This window comes from Coffea arabica, chromosome 2c, assembly GCF_036785885.1.
Source record: "Coffea arabica cultivar ET-39 chromosome 2c, Coffea Arabica ET-39 HiFi, whole genome shotgun sequence".
NCBI classification, from domain to species: domain Eukaryota; kingdom Viridiplantae; phylum Streptophyta; class Magnoliopsida; order Gentianales; family Rubiaceae; genus Coffea; species Coffea arabica.
In genome coordinates, this window is record NC_092312.1 from 23546560 (window position 1) to 23570855 (window position 24296).

Genomic DNA, 24296 nt, shown 5'->3' on the forward strand with positions numbered 1-24296 from the left:
TAAAAGATACCACCACTTGGGCTTCAATAGTAGGCTACTTGGCTGCTTATCTACGTAATTACTGACCTAGCTATTGTGAATTATTGATCACAACACAAATAGCTAGAAGTTATTAACTACTAAGTACCCATAAATAGTTGGATCCCAATAGCAGAATTAGGTTGTTTTTGGCCTAAACAAGCCAACCATTTGACTTCCAAGTAGCTTTTGTGCCATAAACACTTTATTATATCCCAACTTCGGCGAATTTCTTAGAATATTGTTAAATTTGAAAAAGCTCAGAAAATTGGGTCATCCAGGGGGACTTGCTAATTAAGGGGTCGCCGCAAGTGAGAATAGAGGCTACTAATAAAAACCCTTTTAATTCTCATTTATTTTGGTTTCATGTATTTTGGGTCCCTTTTTTTTGTTTAAACCCCTTTGCTGCACATGAAATGAGCGGAGAAGGAATATTGGTCAAATTGCTTCGCCGCTCATCTGATGAGCGGCTAAGCTTTTGTCCTTATTCGCTAATGGAATTGGTTGATGGGACTGTGGAGGTCAAATTGCTTCGCCGCTAATCAGATGAGCGGCTAAGCTTTTGTCCCTTTTTTTTTCCTTTTTCGAAGCATTCTTCCTAACTTTTATTATTTCATACTAACTTTTATTATTTCATATGTAATTTTTAATAAGTTATTTAATATTTAATTTCATATGTAATAAATGTAATAAGTTATTTATTATTTCATATGTAAATTTTAATAAGTGTCACCACTCATTCTAGTTTATTTTTTTTTACGAAGCATTCTACCTACCCATTATTATTTTATATGTAATTTTTAATAAGTTATTTAATGTTTAATAAAAGGCAGAGGGACCAGGTGTTTTCCTGACGTTTTTATGTAACCTTAAATAGGCGTAATTAGGATTTTACGTTTTACATGAAATACTAATTTTCAAATTACAGTGTAATACTTTTAAATTAAAATTCTTAAATCATATTACTAAAATTCTATTATAAACCAAAATTATCAAAAATTTAAAATATGATATTAGAATAATGAGAAATTTATAAATTAACATGATAATCGAGTATGCTATTAAATTACTAATAAAATTTACTTAAGTCATATTTTTAAATTTTATAATATTATTATCGCAATCAATAATGATAAATAATACAATAATATGACTTAATATAACACAACCATAAACAATACAATAATATGACTTAATATTGTATTATTAATATGACTTAATATAACACAACCTCCCAATATATTGTATTATTTATCATTATTAATTGCGATAATAATATTATAAAATTTAAAAATATGACTTAAGTAAATTTTATTAGTAATTTAATAGCATACTCGATTATCATGTTAATTTATAAATTTCACATTATTCTAATATCATATTTTAAATTATTTATAATTTTGGTTTATAATAGAATTTTAATAATATGATTTAAGAATTTTAATTAAAAAAGTGATATACTGTAATTTGAAAATTAGTATTTCATGTAAAACGTAAAATTCTAATTACACCTATTTAAGGGTAACGTAAAAAGGGCAGGAAAAAACTTGGTCGCGCTGCCTTTATTAAACATTAAATAACTTATTAAAAATTACATATGAAATAATAAAAGGTAGGCAGAATGCTTTGTAAAAAAAATAAATTAGAATGAGCGGCCACACTTATTAAAAATTACATACGAAACAATAAAAAGGTAGGAAGAATGCTTCGAAAAAAAAAAGTAAAAAAACTAGAACATAAGGACAAAAGCTTCGCCGCTCAATTGACCAACATTCTTTTTCGCCGCTCATCTGATGAGCGGCGAAGCAATTACTTAACATTCCTTTTTTTTTTTTTTACAAAAACTGACCCAAAATACATGAAATTAAAATAAATAAAAATTAAAAATATTTTTATTAGTAGACTCAACTCTCAAGTGCGGCGACACCTTACTCAGCATCCCACCCCGAATACCCCCAATTTTGTGAACTTTTTCAAAATTGGCAATATACTAAGAAATTCGCCCCCAACTTCATTATTCAAATTTACATTGTCATTAGCGAGTTATTACAAAAACACCAACAATGAATCCAATCCTTTGCCACAATTGTTCCCTTGTATATTTGTTTGACCATTATTCATGGCACTCCAATTATTACTAATAATACTACATCCTTTTCTTTTCTTTTCTTTTCTTTTTTTTTTGGCTGTAAAAGCACATGAATAAAATAAAGTGTCATTTTAAAATGTGAAGTGACAAACTACCAACAACGTTATCTATTATTAACTAGTATGCAACCGATTTTATTGTGTGATTCAAAAGACAAGTTTTTATTCGAAGGGCTTTTCACATGTGTTTTTATTCTATTATTTCACTTTGATTTTAACTTCTAGTACTCCGAAATCAGTTTGTTTGATGCAATTATTTGCTATTAAACCTAGATTTTAGAATGCTTTTAAAAGACCAAAAAAATTAAATTTTAAAATCTAGGAAGGAATAGCTTTTGCTCATTCTGATTGAACTATGCTTTGCAAAATCTAAAGCAACAGAGAAAAGCCCCTATTGGTTTGTCTATTCTTCTGCAGAAATTTATTTATTTTATTTTTTTAACTTAGGATATCCCAACCTTTCGATCAGACCAATCCCCTAAAGTTATATAGAGTCTTGACCTAAAAATACAGACCAATCCCCTAAAGTTATATAGAGTCTTGACCCAAAAATACATAGCGAGATAGCACACAGGTATCGATCAGAGACCGACAAACATTTATTTCATTAACCCTTATTTTAACCAACACATGCATGTACCATTTATCTTTTTCACTTCCTTTCTTGTGTTATATTGCTACCTTATTATGATTTTTATCGGTTGTTTGTTAATTAGGTCCCCTCTTGGATTGCATAATTACTACTTCAATAATGCTTGAGTCACTTTTCACAGAGCATGCTAATTCTACTTATCTTAGAAATCTGCTTGACAAGGGCAACTGTTTGGATTGCATCTTCTGTAGAAAGCATAATTATGTCTTGGAGAACACCATTATACGTGTTATGTAGTATTCAACTAAACTTACAATCATCCAAGGTGAGCCAATATCAAAAAAATGGTTACATTCACGTGTGCAGGTGAACAATTCAATCATACTCCGAAGCGAAGCTACGAGGAGGAACAAGAAAGAAACAAAAACAGATCAAATCATTCCCACACAACATATTACAGGAACTAAAACTAGGAGAGAATTTTGAGCGGTCCCTTTGTAGCTTTCCCTAAAGAGCCGAGCAATGTTTACCCAATTGATGCATGCAGGATATTGGCCATTGCATATTTGCCTTCTTAACACACGTAGTATCTAGTATTATTCATCAGTGACACATCCCCTTGAAGCTGATTGCACATTCTTGATGTACTGGCAGCAGGACAAAATGGCATAAGATTCGAGTCTCAAATCTTTGTCTGGTAGAAGGAAATCAACTCAATCAAAAGATACAAGGAAAACTGCATACCTTGTAAAGTACCCCTCGGTCGGCCTTATACGTTGGTGGTTTCCATTTCTCTCTTCTGTCATCTAACTCGGTATCTGTTAAATCAACATCCATCCTCCGTTTTTGGATGTCTATGGTAATGATATCCCCATTTTCTACAAGACCAATTGGACCACCTTCCTGCAAGTGAAGTGCATTCCACTCAGTTAAAGAACAAAGCTTTTGCTAAAATAGACTTCATACGATACATGTCGATTTGCCTGACATTTCGGCAGAAAGAACCCTATCAAAAGCTTAGTTGCCGCACTAACCAACCTATCATATTTGGAGTACCATTCTTGCATCACGAAACTACCAAACATTGAAGTTCACTTGAGGAGGAAGGGAAGGGAAGGGAAGGGGGAATGGGTTAGGTTTGTTTAGAATGTGTTCTCTTCAAAACAATAAAAAGTTAGTTCTTCTTAATCACGTTATTCATTTATTTATCTTTAAACCGGGAGACTTTTTAAAGGATCTGCAGAGGAACAAAGGTCGCGTTCCTCTTCTTCAACAACATCATCTGTGGATGCAAAAAAATTGATTAAAATCCACACATAGCATGCAAGAAAACACCAAGCATCTTATCCCTCCTCTAGGTCATGGCTTGTCTAAACCAACGTCAAGTAGCCACAACTATCTTTTGATTGGTATGCAGCTGCGACATGGTCAGGTACTGATGCAACATTAACTATTGACGAGTTCCTAACTTAGGTCCTCTCAGTTCAAATTGTTAAACAAGAATATACATGTATTTATCTTCAATGCCTGCCAAACTAAGGCTCTGAATTATCTTAACTCTTGCATAAGTTAGTCAATTAAAATGCAAGCAATGCAAAGCAAAAATCATAATACAGAAATGTCAAATTGTTATTTTCTTTATAAATGAGAACAGCGCTGCTTAACCAAGTGCGCATCAAGGAAACCCATCTCTTTTACAACTTCAAGTTGTATTTATGATGTCCTTGGAGCAATGTGATGAAGAAGATGGTCAACAGAAGAGAAGACAAGTTTGAACTGCAGAATAAAAGGGCTGACACAACTTGATCATTTGCATAAAGGTAACCAGATACAAGTTCTGCACGTTGACAATTTGAGCCAAAAGCAACAGTACATCAATGTTATCTATTAGTATTTTCTGACTCGTTCCTTGCTTTCTTTAATTATTCATGACCTCCATTATTCCTTCAACACATTTTAGACACAAAACCAGTATACCTGTGCTTCTGGACAAATGTGTCCAACGACATATCCATGTGAGCCTCCAGAAAATCTTCCATCAGTCAGCAGTGCAACATCCTGCAGAATTTAAATTGAGCCACAAATTTTGTTTAGCGTAAAAAGTTGCCACCACTATCATTTCAGGTCTAGACACAGCTAAACCAGAAAAACATTTTAACAAAAGTTTCAAGACAACAAATAAACGTTTTGCAGAACTTCCTGTTCCATCCCCATTATATGCTGACATCATACAAGGAATACATGAACCCAAGTAGCCAATTGTAACTGTAATCAGAGGATAGCACACCTTTCCAAGACCTGCACCCATTATTGCACTAGTTGGTGTAAGCATTTCAGGCATGCCTGGGCCACCCTTAGGCCCCTCTCCTCTAATAACTACTACTTTCCCCTGGAAGATGAGAAATATATAAAAAAACATAAAAGAATATTCCAATTAAAGCTAGTCAATATATCATACCAAAAAGATACGTTTAATTATAACAGTTTACTTCCTGAAGTATAAAGAGGAGAGAAAGTAGGAGCAGCTAAGATTATTGAGCAAGCTGCTCACATTCCAAGTACAACTTGGCTCAAAAAGGTTCATTTTTCCACTAAACTACAAAGAGATCAATCTTTCTTCAACTCATTTAGCACTAATTAACTTATGAACCTGGACCATGGCACAATAAACCATAGGAAGTTACAGGAGAAGGTAAGAGAAAAAGCCAATCAGGCTTTACTCAAAGTTGCAAGGGTTAAATGTTGTTCAGTGTGGCTTGAAAATAAAACCAATCAAGCTTGAAAAAAAAATACAGGTCTGCTTATTGTTCTCTTAGATGTGATGAAAACATAAACGTAAGCAATCATTCAAATCAGAGGATACTGCCTACCGGTATCAGCTTAAACAAAGACAAATATTGGGAAAGCATCAAAGGAGAAAGAATCCAAAGTGGAAAAGGGGAATCATTTATTAAGAACTCAAGAGTTTTCTGTCAAATATATGAGAAAAAGATTCAAATATGGTTCCGTCCCTGCTTGAAATTGTATATGAGAGGCAAAGAGGTGCACATTCAAGATAAATAGCATATAATTGTACACAAATGGGCTGAGAAAGTGTACAGTTTAACAACTACACAGAAAACAGAGAGTGAAATGCCATGAAAAATATTCAGTTTGTTTTCCTCAAAAATAGCGGCAGGCATGAGATCGTAAAATGAACCAAAAATCATGTTTGCGGCAAAACACAATAATGCCATGTACCCTTGAATAACAATAAGTTACTAGGTCCCTATATGAAGAAAGAAAGAAAAAAAGTATTAAGTGGTTTTTAAAGAATTTTACTTTTTGAATTGGCTAACTTCCAATACAGAACTTGTGGAGCCATTTTAAGTGCCAAAAAAATTGACCATGAAACTAGACCAAAATCTAGCAAAACCCAGTCTTTGAAGTTTAATAACATAATCAAGCAGTAACAGGAAGGAATAAATAGGCCATCAGCAATTAAAGCAGGGGCTCAGCATTACACCTTCCGTAGACAGATCTTTTGTCCTGTCTCCTACTCCTAAAAAGCAAGTACACGGTAAAAAACAGAAGTCACACAAGTAGAGACCTCACCTTAAAACTTGCAGGATTTTCTGAGATAGCCTGGAGCATAGATTCCTCTCCTTCAAAGACAAGAGCCGGACCTGATAGATAAATGCATTACAATTTTCTCTTTAGCATGGTAGATATGTTCAGAAGAAAAGGTATAGATTTCATCAAAAGCAATATTATGGTTGCAACACAGCTCACCTGAAAAATATAGCCCTTCTTTTCCTGTAATTTTTGCCACAGAACCCTCAGGTGCAATATTCCCATATAATATTTGGATGTGACCAGTTTGTTTGATGGGGTTTGCCAATGGTCTTATAATTTGCTGTGACAAGAAAGATGGCCTTAATTTTGCTTCTACCAATACCAACAGATAATAACAATACATCTTTGCCACAGATTGACATTATCTTCTGCTGACAGGAATTTACCTGACCCTCAGACAAAGATGGGAACAGTTTTGCATTTTCAGCCAAAGTCTTTCCAGTCACTACACAAAAAACAGGCATAAAAGATTGAAGAACACCAAATCAACTTTTAAGAAATTTAAAGCCACAATAAGGGTGGAATGCACATTTCAACCTATAAAGCAGAATTAAAAAAAGAACTGGAAATGAAAGAGAGCTTTGAAGCAGAATTAGAAATTTCCCCCTGCTACCATTTCCCGACACCTAAAAAAATGACAATAAGCATACCAGTGATACAATCCCCATCCAGAAATCCAAGCTCTAATAGGTATCTGATGATTGCAGGGGTACCTCCAATCTACAAAATGTTCAATGAGAAAGTAATTCATACAGTAACATCATAAAGACGAAAACTGGAGCAAAATAGTCACCCACAAAAGTATACAAACCCTGTGGACATCCTCCATGACATATTTGCCACTTGGCTTTAGATCCGCAAGGAATGGAACCTTGTCACTGACTTTTTGGAAGTCATCAACAGTCAACGGCAAACCAACAGACCTGCCAGCATCTAGCATGTGTTACTTTCCATTAACTGGTAAGAAGGCTAGCATTCGGCATCTCACCTTGCAATAGCAATCAAATGCAAAACAGCATTTGTGGATCCCCCCAATGCCATGACCATCACCATTGCATTATGTAGTGATTTTGGAGTGATAATATCTTGTGGTTTCAGGTCCATCTTTATCAAGTCTAAAAGATATTTTCCAGCAAGGCGGCACTCATCCAACTTGAGTGGGTCTTCAGCAGGTGTTGAAGAGCTTGTTGAATAAAGAACATAACAGTGTCACATAATAGCATCTAGGCTAAGAACAATACAACCTGAGTAACCTGAATCAAAGATGGGAGAAGAATTTATTAAATTCTCTACCTGTAAGGAAGGGACATTCCCATAGTCTCAATGGCAGACGCCATGGTGTTGGCAGTATACATTCCACCACAGGCACCAGCTCCAGGACATGAATTGCGAACTACATTCATCCTCTGTTCATCACTGACAGAACCACTGACATACTCCCCATAAGCCTACAGCAAGAATTATGGCAAGATTCATGGAATCCAAGTATTTACGGATATAGAAATTGATCAATCATTAGTAAGAGAAGACAGAAAATAGAGAAACAGGAGGACAACTAAACTACATGCTCCCCAGACAAGGATTAGCTGAAGTCGTTCCCAGTAATTTTAATTAAAAGAAGGAGATGCATAAGCTTTTGCAGGAGTAGCAAATTAGTTCAACTCCAAACAAATCCTCCAAATCAGCTTGCATAAGATTGTGTTCTGGCAGGTAGACCCTATTTATCTGCACTAGATGGAAATTAAAGGAAGAATGAGGGCAACTTCACTATTCTTCATCTGCTTCCATTTTTTGAAATCTTCTAAAACAAGAAAAATAGAAAAATATTAACGAAGTTATTTTGTCTTCTAAACCTCAACTTTCAGTTGTATGAAAACTAACTAAAATTATCCAAGGAAAACTAAATTTAGTTTCAGCTATGAACTAACTCAAATTATCCAAGGACAATTATAGTTGACATTGTCCATCAGTAAGCCTGTATGAAAAAGCGAAAAGCACTCTAACAAGCAGAAAGGACACAGGAAACAAGGAAGGGGGGATGGGGGAGGACAGAACATAGGAAAGCAAGAAAAACCACCTACCCAAATCAAAAGATAAGCAAAACTTCAGCAACACTGCAATGCAGCATACATACCTGGAAGGCAGATATTATGTCGTATGTATGGCCTTGAAAATGCCCAGGCTACAGAAGGAAACAGAAAAAGAAACTTTAAGCAATACATCCTGAAGCAAAAGCATGATTCACAGGCATTTAATTTAAGAATCATAGCCTACATAACAGATACAACAACAACCAGTTCAACAGCTTATTTGTTTATATCCTAAAAAACAGACTAATGACTTTTATCCTGACACTATCTGCAGACTTTTTCAGCTTTTACAATTAAAGAGCGGATATCTCAAGGTATAATGTCAACATTGGATATTCACACAATATAGAGTACTGACCAAATATCCTACTTGGTAGTATTGTTTTTTGCATCATCTTCTAGACTTTTAGACTCCATGTCTCTTGGTGTCAACTTCACCAGGTAAAGTCTTAAATAACCATCCATGTGATTCCCAGAAGACATAATCTAGATATTAATCTCAATGATGGTCCACGACATAAAAATTTGCAAAAGAAAAAAGAGAGAGGCCCAGGAGCTTCTTGCTTGAAGTTTTACTAGATGATTTGGAAAAGCACCACAGGATCCTTAACAAGCTTCTGTTTTTAACTAAGAATGGAAAGAATAGTTAAGAGTATTAAACAGAGCTAAATAAAACTAACCTTTATGGTTCCCCCATAAACCATAATGCTTGGCCGATTTAGCCGTCCCATTGCCATAATTGTTCCGGGCATCTGCAGCATTAATAACACTAAACTGAATTCATTTCACTTTGAGATTTGTTTCAGTAGTACTTCATCTATAAATAACTTAAAAAATTTGACTCTCCTAGAATGAATTTCCAATGTACTAATTACCATAGATACATAGAAGGCAAAAAGACTGGAGTCAACTATGGCAAATTTATTCAGCAGACAAAAGTATATCCCACAAAAATCAGGGAAATGGCGAGTTCTAATGCTCAAAATTACAAAAGTATCACGCTTAACAAGCAAAAAGTCTCTAGAAAATTAAACAATCAAAGTTCAAAACTTTCTGTATTTTGAGTCTGAGGCCATGATTTTTATATTACTTGACCATCATGAGCTCAAATTGATTCAGCATTTCAAAATGTGCTACAACTAGAGGACTTTTTGCAATGAATCATTTCCTCCAACAAGTAAATGCTTAAAATTCTCAAACCATGCTTTCTGGAGGTAGCCAGCGGAAGTTGTAAAACATATTGGGGAAGGGACAACCAATCAAGAAAAAAAATGCAATGTCTACATATTTCCTTCTATTAAGTTGAAAAGGTGCAAAGAAGCCTATCATTTATCTGTCTGCTTAAGTACTAAGTTTATCAGACAAAGTATTCAATCTCCAAAAATGTCATATCCCATCATGGTAAAAAACATAAAGATTTTTCCTTCCACTTTCAGAAATAATTCTTAATGGCCTCCAGGCTCAGAAAATCTGATTCTTCATTCACCAACAAAAATATCCACAAAGAGATAGCGTCTGCGTTGACATTCATAAATTCAAGTACCTCTTATAATAAAATTAAAAAAATGAAAAACAAGACAACTAGAAATGATTGTATTCCTAAATCACATTCTGGTACCACTACACTAGTGAAAGGATTTGCTCAGAACAGAAGGCAGGTTGAAGAACATTGACAATTTAAAAGAGAAGGTTATTGAGTATTTGAAATTAAGCTAATCTGTCCCACTGAAAAGTTAAATTCAAACAATTTAAGATAAGACCTCACAGACTAGTGTTGCTAACTAAAATGACTACCCATTGCTGGAAAATCAACACGTAAGTTCCAAAAGGAGAACTACTTACCCCTCTGTACAGAAAAACCATGAATAATTCAATAATCGAGACTTTTACATTAATTGTTAAAGTCTCTCATCAAAGCTCAAGCTTCCAATGCAACACTCATCAAAAGTTCGAGCAAGTTGCAATATTATACTAATGTGTCCCTTTAAAAAATTAATCAACATCAAAAGCGAATATCAGCCCGCGCATGCTAACAATATAGCAACTAGGATAAGTTCTCCATCTGAAAATTCAAGGTAATAGTTCCAAAATGAGAAAATGATCCTCCATATAGAAGACCCAAAATGCCAAAAATCACAACTTCTATACAAACGATTAATCCCTCTCTACAAAGGTTAATCCAACAATGAAATAGCATTGAAACGCTCAAATCTTTACCTAAAAATGCTGACCACATTTCATAGAAAAAAGGCGTTACAGCGGAAAAAGATGTAAGGCCTTACATTTTTATCACAACCCGGTAGGGAAATGTTTCCATCATACCACTGCGCAGCCATAACAGTCTCAATACTATCAGCAATCAAATCCCTTGACTGCAAACTATAGCACATTCCTCTAGTCCCCATAGAAATGGCATCACTAACTCCAATAGTATTGAACCTAAATCCCACCATTCCAGCCTCTTTAACTCCTTCTTTAACAGCTTCAGCAAGTTTCAACAAATGCATGTTGCATGTATTCCCTTCATACCAAACTGATGATATTCCAATTTGAGGCTTATGCAAGTCATCATCTGTCAATCCTACTCCATAAAGAACTGCCTGTGAGCCCCCTTGGGACTTGGGTTCAGTGATTCTTGAGCTGTATTTGTTCAGCTTCTCCGATAAAGCGGTAGTTTGTGGTGGCGGAGGTGGTCGTTCAGTCTGAGTCGTGGATGCTTGGATGGTGAAGTTGGGAACCCTTTTCGGTAAAAGATTGAATTTTGGGATGTGGGTTTTGAAGGGAGCAGGTGTTAGGGTGGTTGGCGGGGTTAATAGAGCAGCTTGCATGGTGGCAGCGGTGGTGGTGTGTGCGCCGGAGTTGGTGAGAGGGAAAAGGACAAAGTAGGGGTTTAGTTAGGGGATTAGGACACGACGATGTTTGCTCTGCCTTTTGGAGGACTAGGCCGTCTAGGCAATCTTATACCTCGCGCCGCGCGGTAATACAAGATTTGAGCCCACTCATCTTTGGAGTGGAAAAATAAATGGTTTGTTTGGATTGTGTTTTATTTTTTCAATTTTATCTGCTTACATCATCATTACAATTTTCAATACACCTTTTTATCTTCTCAATTATCTTTTTATCTCACACACATCACATCACAAAAAGTGTTACAGTAAAAATATTCCAAATAAAACACAATCCAAACAAACCCAAATTTTATTGTATTATAGGTGTTATGTGAATATTACTAATTGTCTGTGGACGTACAAAGGTTGAGGAAGAAGATCATTAGTGTTTAATATAAATTTAATGTACGAATGTCGTATATGAATAATAGTTAAAGTGAATAATAATTTTTTGCCAATAAGATAGGTATAATTAGTCATGTTTAGATAAAATAAGATTTTTAATTTTTTGTTTGAAAATTTGTTTCGTTGTATTTTATACCAAAGCATTTGGAATATGATTGTTTTTTTGACAAGTATTAATCTTGTTATAAATTACTTAGTAAAGGCATATTAAACTAAGTGTTTACTTATGAATATATAGCATAGAATAGGAGAGTTTGTTCTTAATTAAACATTCATAATGCAAAATAGAAAAAACTTCAATCTCAAATTTTAATTTAGTTTTGGAATATGAAATTAAGAGAAGAGGGATGGATTTGAATTAAGGTTTGATTTTTTTAAAATATAAATATAATGTCTTGTATAAATATTGTAAAATGCAGTTGTTTTGAGTTTAGTTAGAATGGATGGATATTTGAAATGTAAAAGAGAGAGAATTGATTAGAACAAAAATAAAAAAATGGTAATAGGTGATTAAAATATCTAAAATTAATGCAATATATTATTTTCTTATACATTATATTTGTTATTTGTGTGGCTTATCTATTGGTAAATGTATTGATACAGGGGCGGATTTAAAGTGGGGGCACGGGCCCCCACTGCCTCCCTCAAATTCCTATAATATATCTATAATTTTGACATAATTTTAAAGGTATCCCCAGAATTTGTTTTAGAAAAAATGTGAAAGAATGGATCACAAAATTTATATCATTCATTTTCCTCGTTTAGTTCCCATTTTCCCACCAACAGGGCCAAGTACCAATTATATCAGTCATTCCTTTTGGTCATCACTCCTCAAGTTTCCTTTACTCCTGTGGTCCCCCATTTCTCTTCACAACCGGTTTTTCTTCTTCCACACCCAAGCCAACTACTTTTTATTTTTATCACTTCATCCAATTATCATTTATTTCCTTTGTCCCCACTCTCCAATTTTCCTTTCTTTATCTGGCTCTCGGTTGTCCCCACTCCCCAACATGCATAGGAGAGCCATTTTTTTTCCACAACCAAAGCTTGTTACTCTTTCTTTTGATCACTTCATCCTATTTAGAGATTGCACCAGAATCAATTGATTTTCTAGAACTTGAATCCGCCACATTTTGCAGCTCTTTTCACCAACTTTAGGAAACCATCAAAATCAGGCTCTAAACAATTACTTATTATTATTATTATTTTAAATTTGTTTGCAAATATATTTCTAGAGCATGAGACTATTACTATTTTAAAGAAATTTAAAAATTGATTAGTTAATGTAATAACTAATAAATGGGTTATTTGATAAATATTTTAACTTGTGAAATGGTGATTTTATCCATGAGATTTTTTTTTTGCTTAAAAAATTAGAAAAAAAAAAGTAAATAAAAAATTTTAGTGTTATTTTAGCCCCCACTAAAATTTTTTTCTAGCTCCGCCCCTGATTGATAACTAAGATGTTTACGAAATTAATTGGCTAATTAACGTCTATATTTAAATGATTGGTTAAAATAAGCAATCTTGCTATGACGTGTTTGTATTAAAGGTAGCAATATAGATATGTAGATAAGAGGTCTGTCTATGTTGCAGCTAATTGCTTCAAGAATGAAGGCAGATGTTGAAGAGCAAATGCTGCGGCAACCAATATCACCTTCTCTTGAGAGTTCTCATAGTTTTGATAGTTTCAATAGTCAAAATGACTAAAAATTTTGTTGTACTTGCTGCTAATAGTTTATTTGTTGTGGTATTATTAAATAAGTAGCTATTTGTTTGTCTAATAATTTGCTAATAACAGATTGTTGGATAAAATTTTTATGTTTATTGCAATATATGACTTGGTAAATTAAAAGGTTATAAATTAAAAAGGAAAAATCCGTTGGTGCTATTTGATAAAGAAGGAAAAGCAAAGTAAATAAAATCTTTAAAACTTAATCTGTTGTAGCACAAAAATCTTAGTAAGAATCTATATTGTCATATAATTGGCAAAAGACATTAGTGATACATACTTAAAGAAAAGATGAATTCTCTATTCATAGCTAGAATTTGAAAGGAATCTACAAATAAGAATACACATAATACTTATGATACCAAGGGAAAAGTTTCTCAACTCCATTTGGTTTGTAAATCTGGACTGTAAAGCTGTCAATGGACTCTGGGATGAAGACCAGAGTCTCGCCTAGTTCCAACTCACGTGTTTTGACGAAAATTTCCCAATAGCTTGTGAATTGCCTTCCTTGCATTCCAACTTGAAAAGCTTTACAACCAGTTCTTAAAGTGACAACTGGAGTTTTATTGCTGTCTATGATATGTTCAAGAAACTTTGGAATTTTCTAAAGCAAAAGGTGGGGGAAAATAGGTGAAGTGTGTAAAGTAGTGAATAAGAGATTAGATAAGGAAAGGATAAAAGGACTGAGCACATAGACTTACAAATTTGTCTCCGTTTTTCTTGTTATGAACTTGATAAAAAGCTATAGAATCTGCTTCAACCTCAACCATGTTTGGCTTTATTGATGAGCAAACATGTTGATATAAGATGTATTTAGCCTTTTTACCTGGTATAAATGATAAATAATAAAATTTGTGAGATATGACTATGCAGCTAATCTTTTTGAATTTGGTAGACAAGGATTAGAGCATAACATACCTTTACTTCCTGGAACATGTAGCTTTAGTATATCAGAAAGTGGAACTGTCCAAGGGAATTTTGTGTTCATTTTGAGCTCTGCGAATAACATTGGATCAAACTTCAAGTCTCCATTGTGTCGAAGAAGTATCTTGTCAATTGTATGGATCAGGTTGTTTTTTGTAAATTCCAACCATCCAGATGCAAAGCTGCCATTATTAACTTCAAGGTTCTATGACTGGTTTTAAGAGCCATTATCCGCTAGTTTTAAGATCATTAGAAGACTACACTTACCGTTAAATAAAAACGAGTGAAAGAGCAATAGCAGAAGGAGGAGGAATGCTGAAGAATAAGGAAAGCAAGAGCAATAACAAAGCCAGAGGAAGCACAAAGAAAGAATGAACAAAAGAGCACTTCAATAATTAACATATAGTGAAAAGAAGCCTGAATTAGCAACAGCTACCTCTGACACAAGAACGTTCACTTCAACTAAACCAGCCATTAGCAATCTATTCCGATAGCAGGCACACAAGTAGGGAAATAGCTTGTCCTGTAAACCAGCTTTAAGCTTTATCATTACATCCGAATTAAATTACCTATACAACCCACCCAAGGATAAATGTTGAGAAGACAACAAACAAAGGAGGAAAAATTCACCATGTAGAGGTAATGGAAGGAAACCCCTATAGCATGGGCTGTGTAATACAACCAGAAGAAGAGGGAGAAGGTTTGACATTGAAAAATTGGTGGGGAAAAGATACGTACGGAAGGACTGTTACCAGATAATCTGGGTATGGTTGTTAGAAATGAAAGCTTTTAGTTTTCTTTGCAAGGCATCGGCTGCAAGAGCCTGAATTCCAAGGACGCTTGTAGAAGTGGTGCTGCCTGTCAACGTGGAAGACTTTTAAAACAAGAGGAAAAACCATATGGTCAAAAGTGCAACAACCAATCGGCTCTGACTAATTAAGTGCTTGGTCAGTAGAAAATTTAGTCACGTGAAATACGCATGCAAGGGACGACGAAACTCCAAGAGGCCCAAGGCTCTTTTGACTATATGTTAATAAAAACGTGGGAATGGGAATGTGACCAAATTGATTGAATTGAGAAGAGAACAAAAAAAATGTCTATTTTTTTTTTAATTTTAGTGAGATAAAGACTAATCTATATTTATATAAATTTGAGAAGGGATTTTTAGCAACAAGTCTCAACAAATCTTTCCACTCTCAATTCCATTTTTTTAATATTTTATATTTAATTTATTTCATAAAATTTATCATGTCCATATTTGAAACACATAATCATGTTTCCACCAAATAAGAATTCTATTCCAACTAACATTCCTCTCTTCACCCACCTTTCCACTCCAATTAATACGTCTCCAATTAGTAATTCCACTCCGATTAAAACTCCTCCAACCTAATAATAAGAGATAAAAAAACAAATCATTTCACCAAAAACCGCAATTTACCATCTCTTTCAACTTCTTTCTGGTATCGATCTTAACCCTTAACTTAATATGCAATCACATCTAAGTTAAAAATTCTCTTAATTAATTAATTAATGAACAATTATCTACATATTATTTTGAATTAATAATTGTAATCTCTACGTTTTTTGAATGGTTTTAGGTTAAATATTTTTGGATACTTTCTTACATTCAAAGCATTAACATAGACAATATGTTTCATGAGTTATGCAAAAATTGTGGACAATTATATCAATCTTATTTTTCAAAAATAGTGTGTATTCGTCATTATAATGACGTAGTTGACGCTATTATCAGGTAATTATTTTCATATATCTTTAATTTTAATTACATTTTTTATTGCATATCACAATTTCTTCTTAATAGATACAATGTTAATATACAATTTAGAGATTCTAGTGGTAATCTATACCTTGCTCTTCAAGACAGCCATGCACGATTCATATTTCGGTGTGATACTTCTTATCTTAGAGATTTAAAAGAGAAGGTATAAATTATTTATATGTATATATTTTTATACAATATTATTTACAAACTTTCTAAAACAAATGATAATTTTGAATTCCATATGCTTTTAATTGTTAGGAAAATTGAGGTACATTGTTCGACCAACACATTAATTCATACAAAAATCGTACATTCTCATTTATAGTACGAACTCCACAAAATTCAGCAGAATTAATTAAACCCCAATACTGTCATTCGTACTCAGAATTGATTGGTATGAAGAATGTTCCCACCTTCATAGAAGATTATCAAATCGAATACAAAATATTTGTAAGTATATCATTTACTTATCAAATTAAATATTCAGTTACATTTAATTGAACCCTTATGTCACTCAATTTATGCTATAGATTTCTACTTTTTTTTTTTCAGGATCCAACTTCCATCAATATGGTAGTTTATAAATAATTGGGGATATTTTTATCATATATTGAACTATTGCTACAAAATCTCACTTTTTAACTATATTTTCATTTGCCTTAAATTATACAAACAATTACATACATTTCTTACTCTATTTAAATTCCTCCCTCGATTATAATTTCTTCCAAAAAATATGATCTACTATGCGTAGCACGGGTGTTTAGACTAGTTCGATTAATTTACACTAGGTGGGTTTGAATAGGAAATTGTTTAAAAATATTATGATGTGATATGTGTAACACAAAAATATAATTAAAAATATAAAAAAAATTGATTGAAAAATATATTTACGATACAAATAAAATACTTTTAACAAAAATATTTGTGATTGGCGTATACTATAGATTAATGTAATCTTATGGTATGGATTTAGGGAGATAGCTAGCATGTTCAAACTATTAATCAATTTAAATCATTGATTGCACTGTTGTAATTAAATTTGTTTAGCAAGTACAAAAGGTTTGATTAGAGTAAAACTTATGGTTTTGTATCGATTGAAGATTATTTGAAACAATTTTTGATATTATTTATCAAAGCACTTTTTTATGTGATGTATATAAAATAAAAAAATAATTAAAAATTGAATTTTGCAAATAATTAAAATATTTTCCAAATTATCATATCCAAACGAACCCAAAGTTAGAAATAAAGTGCCTTCTTCAAATGATACAAAAAAAGAAGAAAAAACTATGTAGATAATAAAAAGAAAAAGAAGAAGAAGATGTAGAAAATGCTACTGGAAGTTTGAAGTTTGAAGTCTGAAATGAGTGGTGAACTTATAAAATGGTTCTTAATAGGTTACTAGATTGCTAGTTGTTAGAAAGAAATTGAGATGTGTATACACATGAGAAATTTAAATGGATCTTAGTGGCAGGCCATTAGTCACCTAAATAGATAGTTCCTAATAGTATGGTTACTGGCTACTAGAAAGACGTGGATATGTGTCTATGTTTATGAGCAATTGAAAATGAACGAAAATTTTCTTCACCAAATATTTGGTGCAATATACTTGGGTAATTTAGAGGCTTCTTTGACATGAATGTCACGATATCATATCTTTGCTATTGTATATTTGTATGACACAAGTTTGAATTAAAGATAAGATGTACATTGAGCGGATAAGACATAATTTGATATAAATTAAAACTATTTATGAGTATATAACTGGAACTAAGGTTATGTTTGGATTGCATTTTTCATGATTTTTCATGAAAAAATTACTGTAGCGATTTGATGTATGTGAAGAAAAAAGATAATAGGAAAATGTGATCACGGAAAACGACGTAATTTTCCGACGGAAAACCACAATCCAAAAACTAGGTTTGAAATAAACAAATCATAGAGTGGCTTGAGTGATTGGCATGCATTATATGATGTATGGTGTATTATCAAAAAAAACTTGTCTATCCATATGGTATAAATGCATATATCCCATGACATTAAGTGAGGTTGAAATTTTTAATATCTTTTGACGAGTTTTATAGCCCATATGAGTGGGGTGTCTTAGTCATGGAGTATTTTTGATAGACTCATCTACATAAGTGTAGAGGTGGGATCACTATATATGACAATTTAGGTTAATTTTTTAAAACACTCATGACAATCGGGATAAACACGACTGTAGCATGCTAGCTTGCAAAACTAATTTAGAACATTAAAGTGATATGATTCTACGTGTCCTAAAGTGATCAGTATTTAAAAACTAAGGTGAGTTTGATAAAACTAAAATCTAAAAATTGAAATGTTAAATCTGAAATCTGAATTGTGAATCCAATATGTTATTAAATTGTTAACAGTTATTAAAAGGGAAATTTGCCAAATTGGTCCCTAACGTTTACCAAAAACACTTTTAGTCCCTAACATATAAAATCAGCCAAAATTGTCCTTCACATTTAAATTGTGATCCAATTTGGTCCTAATGCTGGTTTTTGCTCCTTTTTCCGGCTAAAAATAGCACATCCCACGTGGTCATATTTTCAAAGGCAAAAGTGGAAAACAAAAGCTTTACTCAACTGGCTAGTTTGTTACACTGTGTAGCAATTTGTGCACCGAGAGAGACAAAGAGAGAGAGAGATTCATCAACTAGCGGCATAATCTTACCATCATCATGTCCCCAATTGTAATCAGCAATACAATTCCTCTTTCAAAGTTGATAAGATTACTGCTATCATTATTATCATCATCGGCAATACTTACCCGATTTGAAGTCTCCCAATCGATCCGTAATATCCCTCGCATATGAAAACCTTTTCAAGATCAAAACAACAATGGAAAAAGGAGATAGGCAGTGGCGCCAAGCAGAAGCAGCTACCCAAGTGGAAAATCCACTTTGAGAAATCCCCAAAGCAAAAAATCCAACCTCCTCCGGAATTCGTCTACCCCATCCCAGCTCCCTCATGGTTGACCCCGTTATTGTCTCCTCCGGCCACTTCTTCGAGCGTAACTGTATCAATGCCTGCAAGTCCCTCAACTTCAGATCCACCCTCCCCGACAGCTCTGTTCCCGATTTCTCTATCCTCATCCCTAACCTCGCCCTCAAGTCCGCTGTTCTCAGCTGATGCCATTTTACTCTCTTTACCCCTCCTCCCAAACCCTTCGATTTCTGCTCCGCTCATAACCTCATTCGTACCTTATTGCTCGCTTTCCGTTCCCAATAGAAGCCTAATCATCAATTATCAAAGTTCTCTTTCCAAGAAATCGAGCTGACTCGGACGCCTAGTCAAGTTTCCGCCAGCTCCAAGGAATCCGTGACGGCCACCACTGTCATCAACAAGCCCACCACTCCTCTACCTTTAACCACCCGCCTCTATTGTTGCTGCTCTTCTTCGTCCTCCTCAGATATTGAGTCCTTGTGTCACTCTAGCTCCCTCGAAGAAGACAAGTTCCTGACCAAGCTCCAGAGCTCTCAAGTGTTCGAGCAAGAGGAGGCTCTGCTTTTCCTCCGGAAACTAACCCAGACCCAGGAGGAATCTCGGGTGAATCTCTATACTACGTGTCTACTCTTGGCTCTCCGGCCTCTGATCACCTCCAAATATGCTTCTATTCAAGTGAACTCAGTCACAGTTGTGGTGAACCTGTCCTTAGAGAGTCGAAATAAGATAAAGATAGTGAGGTCAAGGATCGTCCCCAGTGGATCTGGAATTTGTGTTTTCCAATTTTGTCCTTGAAAATATGACCACGTGAGAGGGGTGTACTATTTTTAGCCGGAGAAAGGAGCAAAAATGAGCATTAGGACCAAATTGGATCACAATTTAAATGTGAAGGACAATTTTAGCTGATTTTATATGTTAGGGACTAAAAAAGTGTTTTTGATAAATGTTAGGGACCAATTTGACAAATTTCCCTTATTAAAAAAATAACCTCAAAAACACTAAAAACAACTTAAAAAACAACCTCATCCATAGTAAAAGCATTTCATCTACATTATTATAATAAAATATTTCAAAAATACCCCAAAAAAACAATTAATTCTAACGGAATTGTTCTATTAGATTCAGAACATATTACTTAAAGCAACTAAAAACCAATTAGGAAAAAAACAAGACGATGATTTTATGCCATCGTGAAACCAAAGTTCCAGAATTGCCACTGTCATTCCTCCCTTCTCCACTACCTCTCCTTGTTCTAGCCTCCCGTTTACTCATCGTATTTTGCACGTAACTACTGTTTGGAGTGGTGGTGCTAGCCTAGGGCCATTGATCGCTATTGCATAGTATGTGTACACACACAAACACACATTAAAGTCGAGAAAAGCAACTACTTTTAGGTTCTAGTTCAACCAAAACAAGTATCACAATTATCAGCATCTCTTAATGAAAATTATCGTAAGCTTGTTGACAGAAAAAATATGATGAATAACATGACACAGATGTTGACATATGAAGCTTGATCAGTATTTCGATTTTGTCTGCTGCAAGCATCGCTTAGTCCGCTGTAACATCCTTTTATCTGCTTGATCCCTCTCCCAAGATCATCAAGAACAAACGTGGTATTTGTTTGACTACTGCTAAATAAAACACACCACAAATAGGGACCTTTGTGCTTATGGGCTCGAAATATGCCAATTCCTACTTCGTTATGTGATCTGTTTCCCAAAAGGGAGAAAGATTTCTTGTCTCGGAAAAGCACATTTGAGAAGGCTTCTGAAGGCGTGAGATCTTTGTGATGACAGCCAACAACATGGCCAGATATGGTTCCAAAAGTTGGCAGCTCCACACCACAATTGGGAGCAAAAATTTCAGTAAAATCATCGGCGGAAGGGTGACAATTTATGGCATTATCACTAGTGCAGTTAGCTTGACATTCCTCTGCACACTGCAGGGCAACGCACCCCAGGCCAGGACTATTACTTAATTCAGGAAGCTTATGAGCTGTTCGGTTCATGTTGATGAGTTCAACAAGATCATCTGCTGGGTTCCCTATAGCAAAATACAGTACAATACACAAGGGTAGATCTTGCAGTCAGATGACAGTGTTTGAAAAAATCATGTAACACAAACCTGAAACTAACAAGACAAAAGAAATCCAGAACTGCCATGCCTTTTGAACATGAGCAGATATCAATGAGACAGAAATGTATTCTTGCTGCCTGAGTGTTAGTGTAAATTCAGATTACCGAGAATAAATAAGACATAGCAAATTGCCTTTCTAAGTCAATCTCAGCGCTTCTGATTCCTTACCTTTCAATCTAAGACATTTCTTATTTAACATCACAATTAAGGTACAAATGCAGCGACTGCTCCAACAGGTGTATCTGGCCACAAGACTAATGGTGAGGTGGAGGAAAAATTTTCTTTTTATTCGAATATAGGTACTTCCAAGTCAATACAAGTCGTATATTTTCCTATCTAATCTGTGAAGACACTCTAATTAAGGGGTTGGTTTTTGAAGATCCCTCAGGTAAAGCATGAGAATCAGCTGAGCAAACATCATCAGAAAAGTAAGTCATAGAAAATACAACCAAAGTCTATTGGGCATGCCATTTCATGTCCTTATTGTAACTAGCCCCTTCTAGTTCATCATCTCCGAAATTTCATGTCAGTGTGATGGCCGATCATACATGCACTTCTCCTGTCCTCCTTTATAATAAGAGACTAAGTTTCCCTTCTTTCCTCTTAAAGAAATTTGTTATGAAGGGTTGAAGAAGGGAGTTTTAGCCTTTAAGCCATTACTGGTTGGTTGTCCCCTGCTCATTATCTGCAGCTGGACTTCCTATTCCAACTATGAGCGGGTTTAGTACAAAATGCATATCATAACATTAAATTTTTTTTACATTTCCTCCTTAGCTCTTGGTCATAGAAAATGATACAGGGGTAAAAATTCCCCCAAAGAATAAAGCACATTATTCAGATACAGCAAAGAATGACGTTCTATTTGGTCGCAGGTTAGATAATTTAAGCCAAAAACAACCGCGTCAAAGAATTTACAGAGTGTAGTCTAATGAGCTAACTTAATATTTGTTTGAATCACAGTTTTGGTATTTGTTTATGTTCTCTTGTGTCACAACGATCGATACATAAGCTTTGATAATCAAAGTAGAATAAGTGAATAACAAGAACATCACTTGTGATAGAAATGTATTCATAACAATAGTGGTAGAGAGATGGGCTAAGAGAAATGGAGGAAAAAATGGGAGAATAAATTCGATTAAGTTTCAGTCATAAGCTCTTCTATGAATCAATTGCATGAAGGCACAATAAGTCCTTTATTTGAGCGAAATAAATGGGCAATTAGAAATTAACCGGAAATGGAATCTAAAGGATGTTTTTTTTTTCAAAATGCACATAGTTTTTTTTTTTTTTCCAGATTTTCGACTGTTTCTTTCATCAGACAAAAAAAAAAGTTGTTTCCCCAGAAAAATTCTATGACCAACAAAAGAATCAAAGCTACTGAAATTGACTTTTTATACAAGATCTTTCTCCATTAATAATCCCATTTATGCCAGAAACCTAACACAAAATATTTTAGACAGAGAAAAAAAAATTGAAGGTAGCTCATCAAGCTTGTTATTACATCATACAATATTGGAAAACTACAGAAATCAAGCAAAAACTAGACGGGTTATATACATCCCAGTAGTCGTGAAGGAAAGGCAGAGGAGCAGAATGAGATAAGGAGCTCTAGACTCAGAATCTACCTACCGTGGTGCTTTGAGGATACAACAGCTGCCAAGAAAAGGCTGCAAAGAACAATGAGGTTAACAAATGTCTTCAACATTATGCCTTCCTCTCAAAAGAGTCCGATATGCCAAATTCAGAAAGCGAGTGAAAGAGCTAGTTTTCACTCACTTTCTTTCTCGGTGGAAATGAAAAAAAATATGAGAGAGAGATGAAAGAAAGGCAAAGCTCAGACAAAGGGGTCTGCTTAGCGTTTAAACTTAAGACTATAGATAGCATTTCTTGCACATTACTGGAGAAGTCAAATGAGCATTGGAAAGAAAAAGTGAGCTTTGGGTTTTGAGAAAAGTAGACAGAGGACGAGTTTTTGCAGAGATTGTGGGTGGAAAAGATGGCGTAGGGGTCCCAAGTAGCCGTTAATTGGTTTCCTTTTTTTGGAAAATACCTCTCCAGTTGCTTCCAGCCAATTAGCCGAATAACAACAGGCTATTCCTAATGCTTGTTTCCTCCTGAGCTGTGTTTGAATTGGATTTTTCATGATTTTTCATAAAAAAAATTATTGTAGCGATTTGATATTCATGAGAAAAAAAGGTAATAGAGAAATGTGATCACGATATAATTTTTCGACGAAAAATCGCAATCCAAACAAGGTATATTATATTTCAGTTGGTTGATCACTTATGAAGATTTATTGCAACTATTAATACTTGGGATTCTAATGCCAAATTCAACAGTGGAACATAATAGTAACCAGTTAGACCTTGCAAACCAGAGAATAGATTGAAGTTACTTGAAAAGCTGAGGAGAAGTGTTTGTATACCTGTTATTTGAAAAAATTATGGGCTAATTACATTGACCTCCCCTGAGGTTTGACCATATTACCAATCAATTCCTGTAATTTATCCAAATAACGGTCTTACCCTTTGAATGATCAAACATTTAACAAAAACTCCCTTAATACTGAAAATGCCCTTATTGAGATCATGTTGCATTAAAAAAAGAACATATTTTTATTTTATTAACCCTGAAGCAATCCAAAAAAATAGAAAAAAGTTTTGCTTATTATTTTATAAAAATCATATCTTTGCTTCCATAAATAGTTTTGAATCAATAATTATTTTAAATCTTAAAAATGAATATTAAAAATTAGATAAATTGAAAGAAAAATAAAAAAGAAGCAATTATTTTAAATCCTCAAGTATGGTTCGAATTTGTGGTTCAAGGAATTTGTGCTGACACTGTACTGCTTTGTTTGTGATATGATGTATTATATGATATAAAAAAGTAATTAAAAAGATAAAAAAAAATAGTTAAAAATATATTTATGATGGAAGCTAAATAATTATTTCAACTAATGGGATATCCAAACATAAAATTGT

General features: G+C 34.1%; 2 protein-coding genes and 1 long non-coding RNA gene across 3 annotated transcripts; all 3 read right to left on the reverse strand.

Annotated features, from left to right (window-relative positions):
* Positions 1-2972: 2972 nt before the first annotated feature.
* LOC113726906 (dihydroxy-acid dehydratase, chloroplastic-like) lies at positions 2973-11402 on the reverse strand. Its single transcript, XM_027250824.2, has 14 exons — positions 10746-11402; positions 9144-9215; positions 8508-8555; positions 7667-7821; positions 7362-7556; positions 7185-7296; positions 7024-7093; positions 6760-6818; positions 6530-6653; positions 6353-6423; positions 5046-5147; positions 4736-4816; positions 3503-3661; positions 2973-3405 (listed from the first exon to the last, which is right to left on the reverse strand). Exons 1-14 carry the CDS (start codon positions 11289-11291, stop codon positions 3355-3357), a joined length of 1845 nt encoding a protein of 614 aa, XP_027106625.1. The 5' UTR covers positions 11292-11402; the 3' UTR covers positions 2973-3354.
* Positions 11403-13968: 2566 nt separating this feature from the next.
* LOC140035875 (uncharacterized) lies at positions 13969-15214 on the reverse strand. The gene is made up of 2 exons (XR_011839777.1): positions 14407-15214; positions 13969-14314 (listed from the first exon to the last, which is right to left on the reverse strand). It is a non-coding gene; the product is annotated as an uncharacterized lncRNA (long non-coding RNA).
* A 5330-nt stretch (positions 15215-20544) lies between these two features.
* Positions 20545-23263, reverse strand: LOC113726907 (uncharacterized). Its single transcript, XM_027250825.2, has 2 exons — positions 22942-23263; positions 20545-21219 (listed from the first exon to the last, which is right to left on the reverse strand). The coding sequence occupies exons 1-2, from the start codon at positions 23015-23017 to the stop codon at positions 20621-20623; spliced, it is 675 nt and encodes a 224-aa protein (XP_027106626.1). The 5' UTR covers positions 23018-23263; the 3' UTR covers positions 20545-20620.
* Between the last annotated feature and the right edge of the window lie 1033 nt (positions 23264-24296).